Genomic DNA, 15,419 nt, shown 5'->3' with positions numbered 1-15,419 from the left:
AAAAAAAAAAAAAAAGATGCCCGCGCAGTGTTGTTTACAATTTAAAAAATTAGAAATTTGCCAACAGAATTGCTAAACAATTCGTGACATAATGATCTCTTCAACACTGAAAGAGGATGTGGCAAGGCCAAGGCATATTATTCAGTGAGAAAACAAGTTGTAGAACTATTACTAAAGTATGATATCATTTAAAACCCAACAAACAATATTACATATTTCTATATTTACACACATGTATGTATATATAGAAAAATATCTGAAAAGTGTGCCATCCAGCTGATGATAGTGGTTATGCATGGGAGCAAAAAGGAAGCTAAGAGATCTGAGTATGGTAGTAAAAAAAAAGGGGACTTTTTCCTTGCTTGGGAGACCAGTTAACACCACAGATTCTGACAGCCAGACTACTTGAATTTAAATTCTGGCTGTGCAGCTTAGTAGCTGGTTAATTGTAAGCAAAATACTTAACTCCTTGGAATCTCGGTATCTTTATCTCATGAAGAAGGATAATAATATCATCCATCTCAGATATTGTACTTTTATAAAGTTCAAATACAATGGTACCTCAGCACATGAACTTGATTCTTCCTACAATTCTGGTCACAACCCAAGTTGGATGATGTCTTAGTTACTTTTCTTGTTGCTGAGACAAAATACCTGACACTCAAAGTTAAAGGAGGAAAGGTATATTTAGCTCAGTTTATAGAGGTTTCAGTCCACAACTGACTAGCTCCAAGCAGGATGGCACTGCAGAGGGGCGACACAGAGGAGAGCCAGTTCATGGCAGGCAGAAGACAGCAAAAGCAAGCAAGCAAGCAAAGGAAGCAACAAGGGAAGACACACCTCTTTCTGTGTCTCATATTGCTTCCAGGCTACCAGGATTAGGGTGGTGCCAAACCAAGTAGTGTACTGATTTAATAATCACACACTCTTAATCTCAGTATTACAGACGCTAGATTCATCCACCTCTGAAAAAAAAAAGCCCCACCTATGACTGGAGGTTGCTTTGGGGAGGGGGGACATCTAGACACAAGCCCTAACAGATGAGAACTGAATCAAATTCAATGATTAGGTTCAGTTTTGATATTTTGGGAAAAATTGATTCAGTTCTCATCCTGTTCAGTTTGTGAAAAGAATAGTGATACTCAACAACTAGGCCACTCACACACCGAGAGGTCCGACAGAAGACTTTATTCCGGGAGCAGGAGCAGAGAGGGAGAAGAGGCAGAAGAAAAGAACAAAGAAAGGAAGGGTCTTTTATTAGTTTTGGGCTAGGCTATTGATTATTAATGAGAGGTGAGCTACTTTTAACCTATCACAGGCCAGGTTGTTTTAGGGGTCCAGCCCTGCAGAAGCAGGTTTCAACTGCTCCGGACCACTGTGGCCTTGAGGGGAGGGAAACCAGAGATAAGGGCATGAGGTCATTTTAGGAGCCAAGATGTACCAGGAGAACGCAGCCTGTGAGGCGGCATCAGAGCATACTTTAACATGATCAGTTCCCTAACAGCTTGTGACCAGAATCATGAGGAGAATTGAGTTCAGGAACTGAGATGCCACTGTACCATGATGTGTATACAGCTTTTATCAGAGCTTTGGATACATCTAGCAGTGTTCTGGAGTTGGCCCACCCCAGTTCCTGGGAGCTAGTTGTGAGCATCTCCTCTCCATCCACTTCTGGGAACACTGGGTGGTAGCTCAAAATCCCCGGTGGGAATTATCCCACCACAGACATCAGCAAACACTAATGATGGGCCTTTAAAAATCCAGTTATGAAACATTTTCTAGTACATTTCCAGCACATCATAAGCACCCAACAAACACTAGCTACTATTGTCTATAAGGTTCTGATTTTCATAAAACGGATTTATATATTATTTGTGTAATTAAGAAATACGTGCATGTGTCATTGTGTGAACGAGGAACTGGGCAGCTTTGTGGGAGAGGGTGCCTCAGTGGAGGCGGGTGTCGTGGGAGGACAGCAGTGCTCTCCTAGATAGACACAATCACCTTGGGGAGTGGGAGGAAAAGTGACTGGAGTGTGCCTCAGCTCACTGCAAGTGGTGACTCACAGTCTATAAATACCCCTGAGCTGGGGGATGTGGGGTGGAAAGGACAGGTTACAGCATTTCTCTTCCCATTCTGTTGAAAACATGCCTGCTAACATGTATTTTTGCGTGTCCGTTTCAGCAGCACCCTGGATGGAAAGTCTCTGGTGGAAGCTCTGTGTGTCCCTCCCCTGGAATCAGCTTTCATGGGCCCCTATTAGGTCCTAGCATTCAAATAAACATTGTTACAAAAACCCGGTGGGGGGATTTTGTTTTTTGAGTTTCTTGGGAAAAACTTAAGGTTTTTGTTTGTTTTTTAAAACTGTTTAGAACCTCCTTTCTCTGCCTCTGTGTTTCAACATTGCATACTCCAGGCAACTGCACTCCCAGCACTCTCTCACTTTGCTATCTCAATACTGTCTGTCCCACATATCTGAAGTGTCCATCCCTAGGACAGGTTGACTTCCAATCTACTTTCCTCCCTTTACTACCCAACCCACTTTCCTCAACAGGGCTTTTAATTTGGTAAGCCCTTATCAGTAATTTTCTTAAAGAACTAGAATAAAATAGAATCATATATGATTAAATGGCATAAGATAGAATAGACAAGATTGGATAGGATAGAAAATATCAGGATATGTTGTACAAATTAAGAATAAGTGGTTTAATTAAATGTTTGAGTTGAGTATGCCTGTGTGTAAGGAGGGGTGCAAAATAAAAGGTATATCTCCTATAAGTAGCAGTCCAAAAAGTTTCAGTCATTATTTAAGTATGTCTAAACTAAAGTGGTTGGAAACTAAAAACTATAATTTCCTGACTCCCTTGCAGCTAGGGTAGCAGTGTAATTCAGGTTTGCCAATCGGATGCACCTACATGAATTAAGGAATGTGGAAGCAAGCAGAGGCTTAATTTCTGCTGTTTCTGTCTTTGTTTTCAAGCTGAGTCCTGAGAGCCAGACTATTATATATAGTCTTGCAGGCTAAAAGGCATCTGGCACATAGTCTGGGGAAAGTCATTCACTTGGAGTATGATGTGGATAGCATAACCCTAGAGTATGCAATGAAGCAGCCTTTCTGGGGGCTCTGGTGGGCTGCAGGAACAGAGATGTTAGGGTCTGGCACTAGCTCAGGGGGTTGAGAGACTGAGCTGGGGTGTCCACATGCTGCTGGGCTTACCTCATCTGTATAGCATGGTGCTGGTTGTAGAGATATCTTCTTTACACATGGACATAGCCAAAACTGTGCAACCTTAGGGCAAACACATTGAGTTGTAGCTTTCTGATTTCATGCATTTCTGATGTTAGCAGAGGAGAGATCTCTGTTGGGTTGGTTCTGGGGCCTTTTACTCCAGCCCAGGAAAAACACAATTTTCTGATTAAATCCTCCCTGGCTTAATATGTCTACAGTAGTTTCTTTTACTTGTAATTAAAGTTTGGGTGACAGGACATCTACTCTAGTCACTTTTCTGTTACTGGAACAAAATACCTGATATCTACCACTTATAGGAGAAGAGATTTAATCTGGCTGATGGTTTTGGGGGATTCAGTCCATGGTCAGCTGGCTCCAAAATAGAAACAGCATAATGGCAGAAGGCTGCTTAACCCATGGCAGCAAGGAAGCAGAGAGAGATGGGGCCAAGGTCAAGAATACACCCTTCCAGGCCATGCTCTCTGGGGCTCACTCTTAACCAGGCTCTACCTCCTAATAACACCTTTAGCCATGAACTCACCAGTAGGTCAGTCCATGGATGCATATAGTGCCCCCACGATCCAATCACTGTCTCTGAAAACCTCATCTCTGAATACATGAGACCTGTGGGACATTCTAGATCCAAACCATAACAGCATTCAATTGGCCCACGTTAGTTCTTTTTAAATTAGATCAACTTAGAGTTTTATATTTGTTTCACTTTCTGGTTTACCTATTGCTCAGATTCTGCAGAAAGAAAGGCCAGAGGTAGACCTCGCAAGTAAGACAACTTTCTCCTGTAAGTGCAAAGATGATGATGAAGATTGTAAATTCATATTTTATATTTTTCATATCCCCTTTTGAAAAAAACAATTTGGGTGTTTTACAATGATTAATAAATAGGATTTATGCACCGATCCACTTTTTTGTTCTTTGTTCCTTCTTTCTACAGCCCTTTTCTGAGCCTTTGTCAGCCCTTGGGAACATTTACTCCACTTTATAGAATGAGATGCTGCCTGCTTCTAATATCTCAAATAAATGCCAATCAAGAAATTTAACTACATTTGTTGTAATTTTCTTTCTTTTGACAGTGGGAGAATGCAAGATCGCATAATTGGTTGCACATGGCTGACCCAGGAGTCAGCTACCTAGGAGTCAAGAAAAAGTGAACAAGTGTTTCACTGTTAATCTGAAATTCAAATTCACCTGGGTGTCCTCTATTTTTATTTGTTAACCCTGATAATCCTAGATGGCAAGCCCCTGAAAGAATTCAAAGCAGGGAATTAATATTTCATCTAAGATTTAATAAATACATTTATTTATAAAATAAAAAGTTTAGATTACTATAAATAAGTTCAGAGACTTCAGGGGCATATAAATAAGTTCCAGAAACATGAAAGTGAACTCACGAGGCTGAGTCTCCGCCTAACAGGTAAAGCAGTTGGCGTAGGTGGGAGATTGAGTGATCTCCACGTGGCCTGCAGGAGCCTCCAGCTGTCTCCACTTGTTACTTTGACCCTGCATCGTCCTTTCAGGCCCTCCTTGTGCATTCCCTAGTGGAAAGTGGTTTCGCATGATTGTCACCACGCAGTTATTGTGCAGATGTAGAAACAGGCTTAGAGAGGGGAAGCGAAACACCTATAGTCACATGGAGGCGTCATAGGGCCAGGGTTGCAAGTAAGGTCTGTAGTAAAGGTTTTCCGTGCTCGGTGCAGACAGGCAGCGCCGGGTGTCAGGGGCACGAAGGAGACCCCGGGCCAGCTCCTGGCCTTGGCACCGGTCGTATCTTCTCTGGAGCCGGTTGTGAAGGTAGCAGACCCTCCTGGCCTCCTGGGCGGAGAAGAAGGAGGCGGCGATGGCGTGCCGCAGGCGCCGGGCGTAGGTCTCCAGGAGCACGGTGGAGCCGGCCAGGAGTTGCAGGGCTCCGGCGGCCAGCGCCCAGGAAGTGCAGGGACGCTGGGCGGGCAGCAGTGGGCAGTCACGGGAGGTGAGGCGGAGCTCCCATGCGTAGTCCTTGTGCACCGAGAAGAAGGAGCTCTCAGGGGCTGGGTGGTTGAAGAGGAAGGGGATGAAGTCCAGTACGGAATATGCTGCCTTCCAAGAAGAGAAAAACCTGATCAACAGAGACCATAGGCCCCTGCCTTTCACTGCCACTGCGGAGACTCGCAGGGATGGGTGGCCCCAGGGTCCCTGCCCTCATGTGCAAAACGGGTACAGAAATAACCTTCTGCTTTCTGGGTTTTGGGGAGGACCAAATGTGATACGTGCTCAGAGGAACTGTTTTTGGCAAATAAAAAGCACCACACACATTATTGTTAGTGTCTGTGAGTGGAGTATTTTAAAGAAAACATTGGCATTTACTTTTTGTTTTTCTTTGGCACTGAGGATTGAACCTAGAGCCTTCACACTGAGCCAGATCCCAGTCCTTTTTGTATTTTCAAATTTTTGAGATAGGCTCTCCCCCTCCATTGTTACATTGCCCAGGTTGGGCTGAAATTTTCACTCCTCCTGCCTCAGCCTCCCAGAGTGCTGGGATTACAGGCATGAGCCAGCTGACCCAGCTGGCATTTACTCTTAGTGAGCCCTGTGAATCCTTCAGTGATACTATTCCATCAAGCATGCACAGTTCTATAGAATTGATCCTTATTTAAAAGACAGGGAAGCTGGGCGTGGTGGCACACACCTGTAATCCCAGCACTCGGGAGGCTGAGTCAGGAGGATCGCTGTGAGTTGGAGATCAGCCTGAGTTACATAGTGGCTTCCAGGTCAGTCTCAACTACATAGTGAGACCCTATCTCAAAAAACAAAAAACAATAACCCCAAAAGATGGGGAACCCAAAGCCATAGATGGGTTAAATGTGGCCCACTCAGCAGTCAGTCCCAGGTGGCTCCCAAACCATATAGGTGTGCATGACTATGTCTGGCTAAAGCCACTTCTGCTTTTCTCTAGGACTTTAAATAAGAAATCACAGTTACACACTTAGAACATTACCTGGCACATTTCTTTCCTGTGTCCCACGGTAAGTAATGCACTGTACAGAATTTCCTGAGCACAGACTGTATGGTAGTTGAAGAAAAACTTCACAAAACAATACAGATCCTTATCACCTATAATATACTCTGATAATTTTCTAGCTCATTTGATTTCATTAGAAAAAAGAAGCTGGCTGTGACCACCTTGACTGATTAAATTGATTTTTCGCAATTTGAAAAATAATTTTCTAATATATAGTAGGCACTTGATAAATACAAGCTAGTAACATTGTTAACTCAGGCTCTGATGCTTTGGTATGTTTTATGCAACAGAATTTTGTGTGAGATAGGGTCTATACAAACTTTGATCTGATAATAAATATATCCAATAGTGAGTAGATAGAAAATATTTCATATATTGCTGTTCAAGTAGTAAATATTTCAGGCTTTGTGAGCTATACAGTCCCTGCTGCAACTACTCATCTGTGCCTATGTAGAGCAGCCACCCCTAGTAATAAACAGATGGAAGGTTGTGTTCCAATAAAGCTTTATTGACAAAATCTAAACCTCAGTGTTGGGTTTTCCTTTAAGGTCATGGTTGGCTGGCTCCTGATCCAGACATTTCCTAAGCCTTGTATCCACTCGGACATCCCAGTGTGAGTTGTTAGCTGCAGCCACTCTCTATTAAACATCTTTTATGTGGCACGGAACTTATTAGAGACATTATCACATTTTAAGACTCACACAGCTTAGAATAAGGAAGGTTAATCTGTACAAATGCGGAAAATGAGGAGGCCAGGACATCTCACTGCTTATGAAGCATGACCTTGGGACAAGTCATTCTAAGGTGTCTGGGTCTCAGTATCCTTGGCAAGAGAGGTGAAATCCCCTTCCTAGGGCTGTTGTAGGGGTCAGACGGGTTCCTTTATCAATGCCCCAGGGCCCCTGGCTGCAACTTGGAGGCAAGGAAGATGTAAATGCTAGTCAAGTGTTTAACAAGCCCTGCTCCTTTCTCCTAGGAAATGACTCTACTATCTTCGCACCGTTTTACTTACATCATACTTGACTGTGAGTGTGATGGGCACAACAGGAAGCTTCTGAGCCCACTTCACAGCTGCCTGTGCCAGGAGGGAGGCCATGTGGTCTGTGGCCACTATCACAGCTGTGGCCACCAGGAGCAGGACAAGCAGTCCCAGCCTTAGGAGACAGCTCAGCAGCTCCTCCTGTGACAGCTTTGGCCGGGCCACCCGGAGCAGCCAGGCTGGTGGGGAGTCCATCAGGTATGTGGCCTGGGCCTGAGCCAACTGCTGAGCCAGCCTCCGAGTCATGTAGATATTGTCAAACTGCAGGTCTGTCAGGTAGCGATGGAGGTACCAGGCCGACTCCACCAGGAGGCCAAGCATAAACAGTCCTGTGACTACCTGCTGGGTTCCCAGAGCTACTGCCCCTGCCAGGGACTCCAGGCCAGAGAAATCCTCCAGGACCTGCTGAGCAACCTTGAGCATGTGAAGCCGGAAGGCAGAGCCATTGCCCTGGGCCTCCAATGTCAGGCCCCGGTTGCCTGCTCGGCCTGCAGAGCCCAGAGCCCTGGAGGCAGCTTGCAGCTTGTGAGTGGTGTTGAGCAGACTCTCCAGGGAACCCTCGGTGACACATCTCAGCACCTGCCCGATGGCATGCATGTTGGCCAAGACATTTGGCAGCACAGCAATGGCCAGGGTGGCAGTACTGTAGGACAGGAGCAGCTGGCGGCCCTGCTTTGTGCCTAAGGTGGGCACACTGAGCACAAACAGGCAGCGAACTGGGGGCAGCAGGCCCAGGGCCAGGAAGACCAGGAGGCCACAGACTGTAGCCAGCATGGCCGAGAGTCCCAGAGGATAAAGCTGTGAAGATGTCAGCCAGCGATGAACCAGACTTGCAGCACTGACAGCCAGGGACCCGCACAGGAGGAGGTGGGCCAGCAACTGGCCACAGCTGGCTGGGACAGGCTGGGAGAAGGTGTTCCAGGCAGTGCGTAGTGGGACAAATACCTTTTGGATCCCCAAGTACCAGAACCTCCACCTACAGACAAGCAAATGGGAGATGCTCTTTCAGGAGCATGGAGCAGGAAGGGGTTGGAGCAGGAAGGGGTTGGCCCACCCACCCAAGGGGTTGGGTGCCCACCCACCCGGCCCCTCCAACCTGAGGCAGGCTCCATCCACCCTGTTAGACACAGGGGCAGCTACATTTTCTAGATGGACCAATCAGTCACCCAGCCCTGCTCATGTGACATACACTGAGCCAATCAGAGCCTTCCCTAGGATTATTCTCACTAGGGTTTCAGGGAAGAGCTCCATGCACGTCCTGTGGGGATCAATGTGGGGGCTCCCTGAGATGTTAATTTCAGTTTTGGAAGAGAAGCTGGCCCAAGAGGATGGATGAAAGCCATGAAGCAAGGGTCGGGGGATATGAGCAATGTGGGGAGAGTCAGAGAGACAGAGTTCTTCCAGGACTTTTGTGTCTCCTCCATAATTTAGGGACAGCCCAGTTGGTCTCTGAAGAGGTTTTTTTCTGCCCTGTTTTCCTTGTATTTATTCATTCAACAAATATTGGGCAAATATTTTATTAAGCAACTAATAAGTGGTAGCTGTTGGAGAAACAAAAATGACTTATACTTCAGAGTAAGGGCAGACACACAGTAAGAGGTTTCTTTGTCAATATTCATCAAGTACAGTGTGAACGCTTCTGTTTGCTCAGGTTACTAGAAAGCAGACCCCCCATGCCCGTAGAGTGCTGGAGGGGGAGATGGATGCTTGAAGATGAAGGAGAAGGGACCAAATCATTGTCCATGTGTTGGACAAGAGACAAATTAAGTCCTGGGCAATATGCCGGAGGAATTCACAGTCAACCGGGAAGACTGAAGTGGGACATCAGAGTAGAAGTCCACTTAAAAAAGAACTCTCAGTTGTGCTCAGTGGTGCACACTTGCAATCCCAGCTTCTTGGGAAGCTGAGGTAAGAGAATCGCAAGTTTAAGGCCAACCTGGAAACTTAGTGAGACCCTGTCTCAAAATAAAAAGAGCTGAAGATGTAGCTCAGTGGTAGAATACCCTTCGCTCAGTCCCCAGTATCTCACACACACACACACACACACACACACACACACACACACACACACTCCAAACCAAAAACAAGGACTCTGGGGTAGGTGGAGCGTCACTGATTGTTACCTGGAAGAGTCAGGGTCAGAGTCTGGGAGGTTTCTGAAGGAGGTAACATTTGAGCTGGGACCACAAGGACAACTATCAGTTCTTAGGTGGGAAAGGGTGTCCCTAACTGAAGGAACAGCATGTACAAAGGTCCTGAGCTCTGAGTGGCACCATTAGGAAAGAGGGGTTGAAGTAGTTGAACTTGGGGGCTTAGATCCATAAGGCTTGGGGGACTGGAGAAAAGGTCACAATCTTGGAGCCCAAGGGCTGAATCTGGCGTGAAAATGCACTTTATTTTGGTTCACAGTGCATGTGAGTGTGTGTGTGTGTGTGTGTGTGTGTTGCCTCCATATAGAAATAGGAAGTTTCATACGAAAATCTGGATTTTCACTCCCTTTGAGGAACAAGGGGATCTGGGTCAGAGTTCTTGCTTTGGCAACAGGGCAGCTGGACCTGAGCATCCACTGCCCCTCTCGCAGCGGTGGGCCCCTACAGGCCGGGCCCCCTTTCCACTGTGCAAGCCTGCGCACGCAGCTGGAGAGCATGGCCTTCCTGGCCCTCGAAACTGTTTAGACGCAGGACTGAACACCTTTTCCTGCTACACAATTAGCATTTGGAACAGGGTAGCTGTTAACATGGTAACTAGTGATAGAAATGATTTTAAGAATTGAAAGCCAATCCTATGTCATGGGGAGGGTACCGGGGATTGAACTCGGGTCCTTGTGCTTGCAAGGCAGGCCACCGAACCACTGAGCTAAATCCCCAGCCCCCTTATGTCATTTTTGATGCTGAGTTCTTTGCTGGGTTCTCCGTCATTTTAAACAACAAGGAAACAACCTGTCATTTACTGAGAACTTACTCTGAACTGAGCCCTGTACATGCATTTTTCTCATTCATTTCTCACAATAGTTTCATAGACATTATTGCCATTTTTATTACTGTTATTATTAATTATTATTCCCACTTCACAGATGGGGAAACTAAGGCTCAGACAGGTGAGGATTTACTCAAGGGCAGAGCTTGGGATTTGGCTCATACCCATCACAATGGACTGCTGACTTTCTTGCCTGTGGCCCTGTGTCCAAGTCCCCAGACCTACCCGGTCCTGATGAGGTGCTCAGCAGCTCTATGGGGTCCCCTCATGGTCCTGGAATAGCAGCAGATTCAGGCAGGTGGTCTGCGGCAGCGTGGGCAGGTGGAGAGGAAGTGGGGTGCTGAAACCGTGCTGCTTCTGCTTTTCCACCCTTTAATTAAGTCCTCCTGGCTGCCTTGCCCCACCCCGCCTGGGGCCACCTCCCAGGGGGTTGGGCAAGCTGCCTCCAATTCTCGTGGTAGGCAGGGGCAGGAGAAGTTGTGCGAGGAGAGAAAGAGACGTTTTCCAAGCCGTATCTGCAGTCCTACTAGAAGGAAGGTAGAATTAGCCCATTTTACAGAGGAGGAAACTGAGATTCTGAGAAACCATACAGCTCATTACCAGTAGTGACAGACTAGGACTCAGCTCTGCTTCCCCTCTCCCTCCCCTCCCTGTCTGTAGCTACGTGCCCCAAGGGGAGCCTGATCCTTGACACTTAGGGGCTGAGAACCCACAGGAGACCAGGGGATCTCTGCTAAGATCAGAGACCCCTGGCTACCACTGTGCTCAGCCGTTTAGCTCACAGGCCCGTGATTACCTTGTAATGCACCTGGCCCGGCAGCGGTAGGAGCTCAATAAATGCCATTCCCTGTCCGCTGCCTTGTGCAGCCCTCCGCCCTGCAGGTTCACTTCCAGCAGGATCTGCACCCCAGGAGCCCCCCCCAACCCCCAGTCCAGAGATAGACTGGTAGGGGACAAAGCAGGTGGCATTCAGGCTGTTGGTCATTTTTCCTTACAAGGATAGGCTGTCTGGGCCACTCCCTCAGACCTGAGGTGGGGCATCCTGTGGTGTGGTTAGGGGAAGTGACATCTCATAGTCACCCAGCAACTGAATGGGACACCTGTGGTTAGACCCTCGGAAAGCTCAGTGCCCTTCCCAGGCTCTGATCCACCCCCACCCAAAGCCAGGGGCTGCCACAGAGGAAGGAACCAGGCACATAAGGTTGTCCAGGAGCAGCAGCCCCATGCGCCTGTGTTCTGCAGGGCGTGGTGGTTGTGCAGAGCAGCTGAAGGAAGCAGGCGACTGCGGAGTGTGACCTTCAGAAAGGGAGTCGCTTCTCAGTACAGCAGAGGGTCAAAGCCCCTTGAAAAGCAAGGCCCAACGTCACCAGATGTTCAGGATTTTTCAAGGATGCCAGCCATTCCCTTTAGTATATAAAAATCTCCAAGTTTTTAAATCCAATCTTAAAAAAAATAGAGACACTACTGTGTTGACCCATCTTAACAAGTCAGGTGGTCAAAGTCGGCACAAGGGGCCACCAATCTGTGACCTCTGCAGGAGGCCTCTGTCCAGTCTCCTGTCACACAGCTGTCTGGCTAAAGGAGCTACGGAGCTCTTCCCCCGAATCACAGGGTCATGGGACGGAGGTGGCCGAGCGGAAAGTAAATGCCAGCTTTGTCAATCCCTGTGCTGTGCGACCTTGGGCAAGACCCTGCCTCTACCCAAACGCGAGCGTCCCTGCCGTGGTGAGTAGAACGAACACAATAGCTACTCGGTAGAGTTGTTGGAGGATTCAGTGAGGTAGCGTGGACAGAGAATTCAGTAAGCAGTGGAGAAAAGTTCTAGGCCTGCTTCCTCTCATCTAGTTTCCCGCTGGGCTGGACTGAGTCCAGGGCTGCTGGGGCCCACTTGTCCGGGCCTCTGTGATCCCCTCCACGAACCTTACGGCCTGGCATCGCCGTGGGCCAGCATTTGCCCAGTTTCTGATGGGCACTGGGGAGCTGACTGGTAAAGAACCATGAAAGTCTCTTCCAAGCAGCCTCTGGTGGATTTGTAAGATTTGGAAGCACAGAGGAATAGGGAAGGAAAGAGTGGAAGATATTTTTAGCTTTTCTTGCCCTATGTAGGCAGTTACCTCTGCCCATATAAGGCTGGCCTGACCTTGAGGCCCACAACATCCTGAGAGAGCTTCTGAGTCAACACAGAGCCCGCTGTGTTGAGGGGAATTTACTGGACGAAGGATTCAGAGCCTTAAGACAGAAGGGGAAGTGGTGAGCTCTCAGTACAGCCTGGGGGTGTGCAGTCTGGGATTGGGAGGCTCGGAATCAGAGGCCGAAGAAGAGCAGTGTCACTGAGTTTCTGGCCTGCGGGTAGAGAATGTGGCCACTGTCCAGGCAGTTGGAGATCGCAGTGAGGTGGCTAAAAGCTGAGCAGTTCAGAGGAAAACACTGGGAGCTGCTGTTCTAGTAAACACATAAAACTAAAATTACTTTTAGCAAAATATTTCATTCAACCTATTAATCCAAAAGATTAACCTTTCAACATGGAAACAGTATAAATGATCCCTAAGAGGCTATTTTTTCCCCTCACACTGTGGTTTTAAAACCTGGCATGTGTTTCGCGTTCACGACGCATCTCCATTTGGACCAGGTACAGCATTTGGTAGCCATGCGTTGCAGATGGCCTCAGAGCTGGACATGGCAGGTGGGGACCACTTTGATCATCACTGCAAGTTTTGCTGAGCAGCACTCAAGGCTGGTGGCCACCGATGCCAGATGGACCTTCCTGATCATGTAGTTTAGGACGCTCAGGTTCAAATGCCCTCACAGGCCAGGAGGTCTGGAGAAGCCCAACCCCCCCTGTGGGAAGTCCCTCCCTCCAGAACCCTCCTGGGCTCCATGCGTCCCTGGGTCTCCTCCTGTCAATGGCTGTCTCCTCCAAGGCTCAGGGCTGGGAGGTGTTCCTTGATCCATCAACCCCTCCCCACACCAGGGCTCTGCGTTTTCCCTGTGCTTGTCCTATGCTCTGCTCACACCTTGTAATTAGACCTTCCGCAAACTTCCCTCAAATTAGCAATGTGTATGCTTTCTACTTCCTGTTGGGACCCTGACTGTGTGCCCTTCTGTATCAGAGGAGGAAACTATAGACCCAAGCATTAGAGGGCACACAGAGCTCAAGGTTACACAGCACAGTAGGGGAGAAGCCAGGGTCCGAAGTGGTGTTCTGACCCCCTTCTTTAATAATTTTCATTCACGCCCTGTCCCAGCGTCCACTCCTCCTGCCCACGTGACTCTGCATCTGTGTTGGGCCTGAATACTGAGATGTCCACATATCGCATCTACTGCTCTGGGTGCCTGAGTTCTTTGTGTCTGTGTGTTGTGTTTTCTATAGCATGTGCCCCCAGATGTCACTTAAAAATTTCCCCCATTATGGTCACTGCAGTGGCCTCCGGCTCTTTAGCACCTCCAACAGCAGTGGCGTGGATGTCCTCCTGCATTGCCTCTGTAGGGACCCGAGGGGTGACTTGCTGGGAAAGACCCCAGGATCGCATCACTGGGCCACTGGGAGAGACACGCAACGCATTCCCTTAGCCAGGGCCAGACTGCCACCAGTGAGTGTCACCAACAGAACCCAAGGGTTGGCTTCCCCACCCGGGGCCCACTTGTCTAATTTCGTAGATATCATTGACCTGTGGCTGAATGTTATTTAATTTTCATATCTCTGGTCACAGAAATGTAGGCCCAGGCATGTCTTCATAAGGCTGCGGCCGTCCACACACTCTTTTCAGGGTAGCACCCGAGATCTCTCACATACCCTTCAGAGCAGAGGGAGACAGCTTCCAAAGGTGCCTCCGGCTTGGACGCTGCTTGCCCACTGGGGGTAGGGTGCACCTCTGATACCTCCGCATCCAGGCCCGGGGCCTCGGATTGCTCTCCTCCTTGAAGTCCACAGTCACACACCGAGGGCTGGACCGGTGAAGCCACCTGAAGAGGGATCCTGAGGAGTGGTGGACACTCCACTTTCAGCCAGTGGCCCTGACCACGCTGCCTACAGCCAGGACTCGGCTGTCTAGAGTAGAAGTGAGAGCCATGAATCTGTTTCAAGCCTGAAATTTTGGTGTGGTTGGTTATGCAGCCACAGAAAACAAAAACAAGATTTTCGTTTTGTGTGTTTGTGTCCTTTCTGACCCCTGCGCTTCCCCGTAGGTTCCAGACAAGCCTGCAGCACATTTCCAATGACCTGGCGCCACCCCTGCCACCCTCTTCCTCCCATGCCGCCACCGGCGCATGGCAGTGGTGTCCACCCTCAGCCCATAGATCTCCCTGGCAAAGAACGGCAAAGCCCTGCCATGCAGACACGGACCCAGCCAGCAGGAGCACTCCTGGGAGGAACTAGGGTTCCCTATGGGGGCACAGAACAGGGCACCCCAAACCCGGCAAAGGCCCAGCGGACCGAGCCCACTTCCCTGAATGGAGGCCCACCCTCCGCTCCGCCTTCCATGCAGCCCTGAGAGCCACTGGCTCCTCTGGAGCTCAGCCCTTTCTGCCTCCAGTCCTCCCGGAGCCCCGCCTCCGGGTCTGTCATGGTCTCCTGAGCCCGAACCAGGACGAACAGTCGCTTTATCTGTTTCCCTTCCTACTTCCTGTCTCTTCTGCCAGGGCAGCGAGGGGACCGGAACCAGCACAACACAGCTTCTGAGTAAAGGTTTGTGAGTGAACAAATGGGAGAAAGAGGTAACAAAGAACAGAGCCAGACAAACCCCAGAACAGCACGCAAGCCCGCTTTCTCCTACATCCGGGGTAGATTCGTATATCAAATACATCCTAAACACTTGCTGTGTGCCAGAGACTAGTCCAGGTATTGGAGTTACAGCTGGGAACAAAATAAAATCTGTATTTTTCTAAATCTATGTGCCAGAGGGAGAGAAAGCTAATAAACAAGAAAATACATGATGCAGGGTTCTAAGTGCTAAGACACAGGCAGAGAGTAACAAGGACAATACTTTTTTAAAGGTGGTTAGGAAAGTGTTCCTAGACAGGAGACATCTAAGCAGGAACTTGAACAAAGTGAGAGTGGGGGTCTGGCATATGCTTGAAAGCAGAGTCTAGGAGGAGGAACTGCATGTGCAAAGGCACTGAGGTAGAAGAGCATGAGTATGTGGAGTAAAGAGGAGAGGGGA

General features: G+C 48.5%; 1 protein-coding gene across 1 annotated transcript; it reads right to left on the bottom strand.

The window, feature by feature from the left end:
• Positions 1-4,575: 4,575 nt before the first annotated feature.
• On the bottom strand, positions 4,576-15,403 carry Ocstamp (osteoclast stimulatory transmembrane protein). The gene is given in 6 exon segments (XM_010626237.3): positions 4,576-4,841; positions 4,843-4,875; positions 4,877-4,978; positions 4,980-5,323; positions 7,258-8,260; positions 10,486-15,403. Coding segments are annotated over 6 exon segments (1,713 nt in total). The 5' UTR covers positions 10,530-15,403; the 3' UTR covers positions 4,576-4,654.
• Positions 15,404-15,419: the final 16 nt, after the last annotated feature.

This window comes from Fukomys damarensis, unplaced genomic scaffold (genome assembly GCF_012274545.1).
Source record: "Fukomys damarensis isolate Sample0158 unplaced genomic scaffold, DMR_v1.0_HiC HiC_scaffold_22, whole genome shotgun sequence".
Taxonomy (NCBI): domain Eukaryota; kingdom Metazoa; phylum Chordata; class Mammalia; order Rodentia; family Bathyergidae; genus Fukomys; species Fukomys damarensis.
The sequence above is the reverse complement of the archived record's forward strand: the minus strand, read 5'-3'. Positions and strand labels throughout refer to the sequence as shown.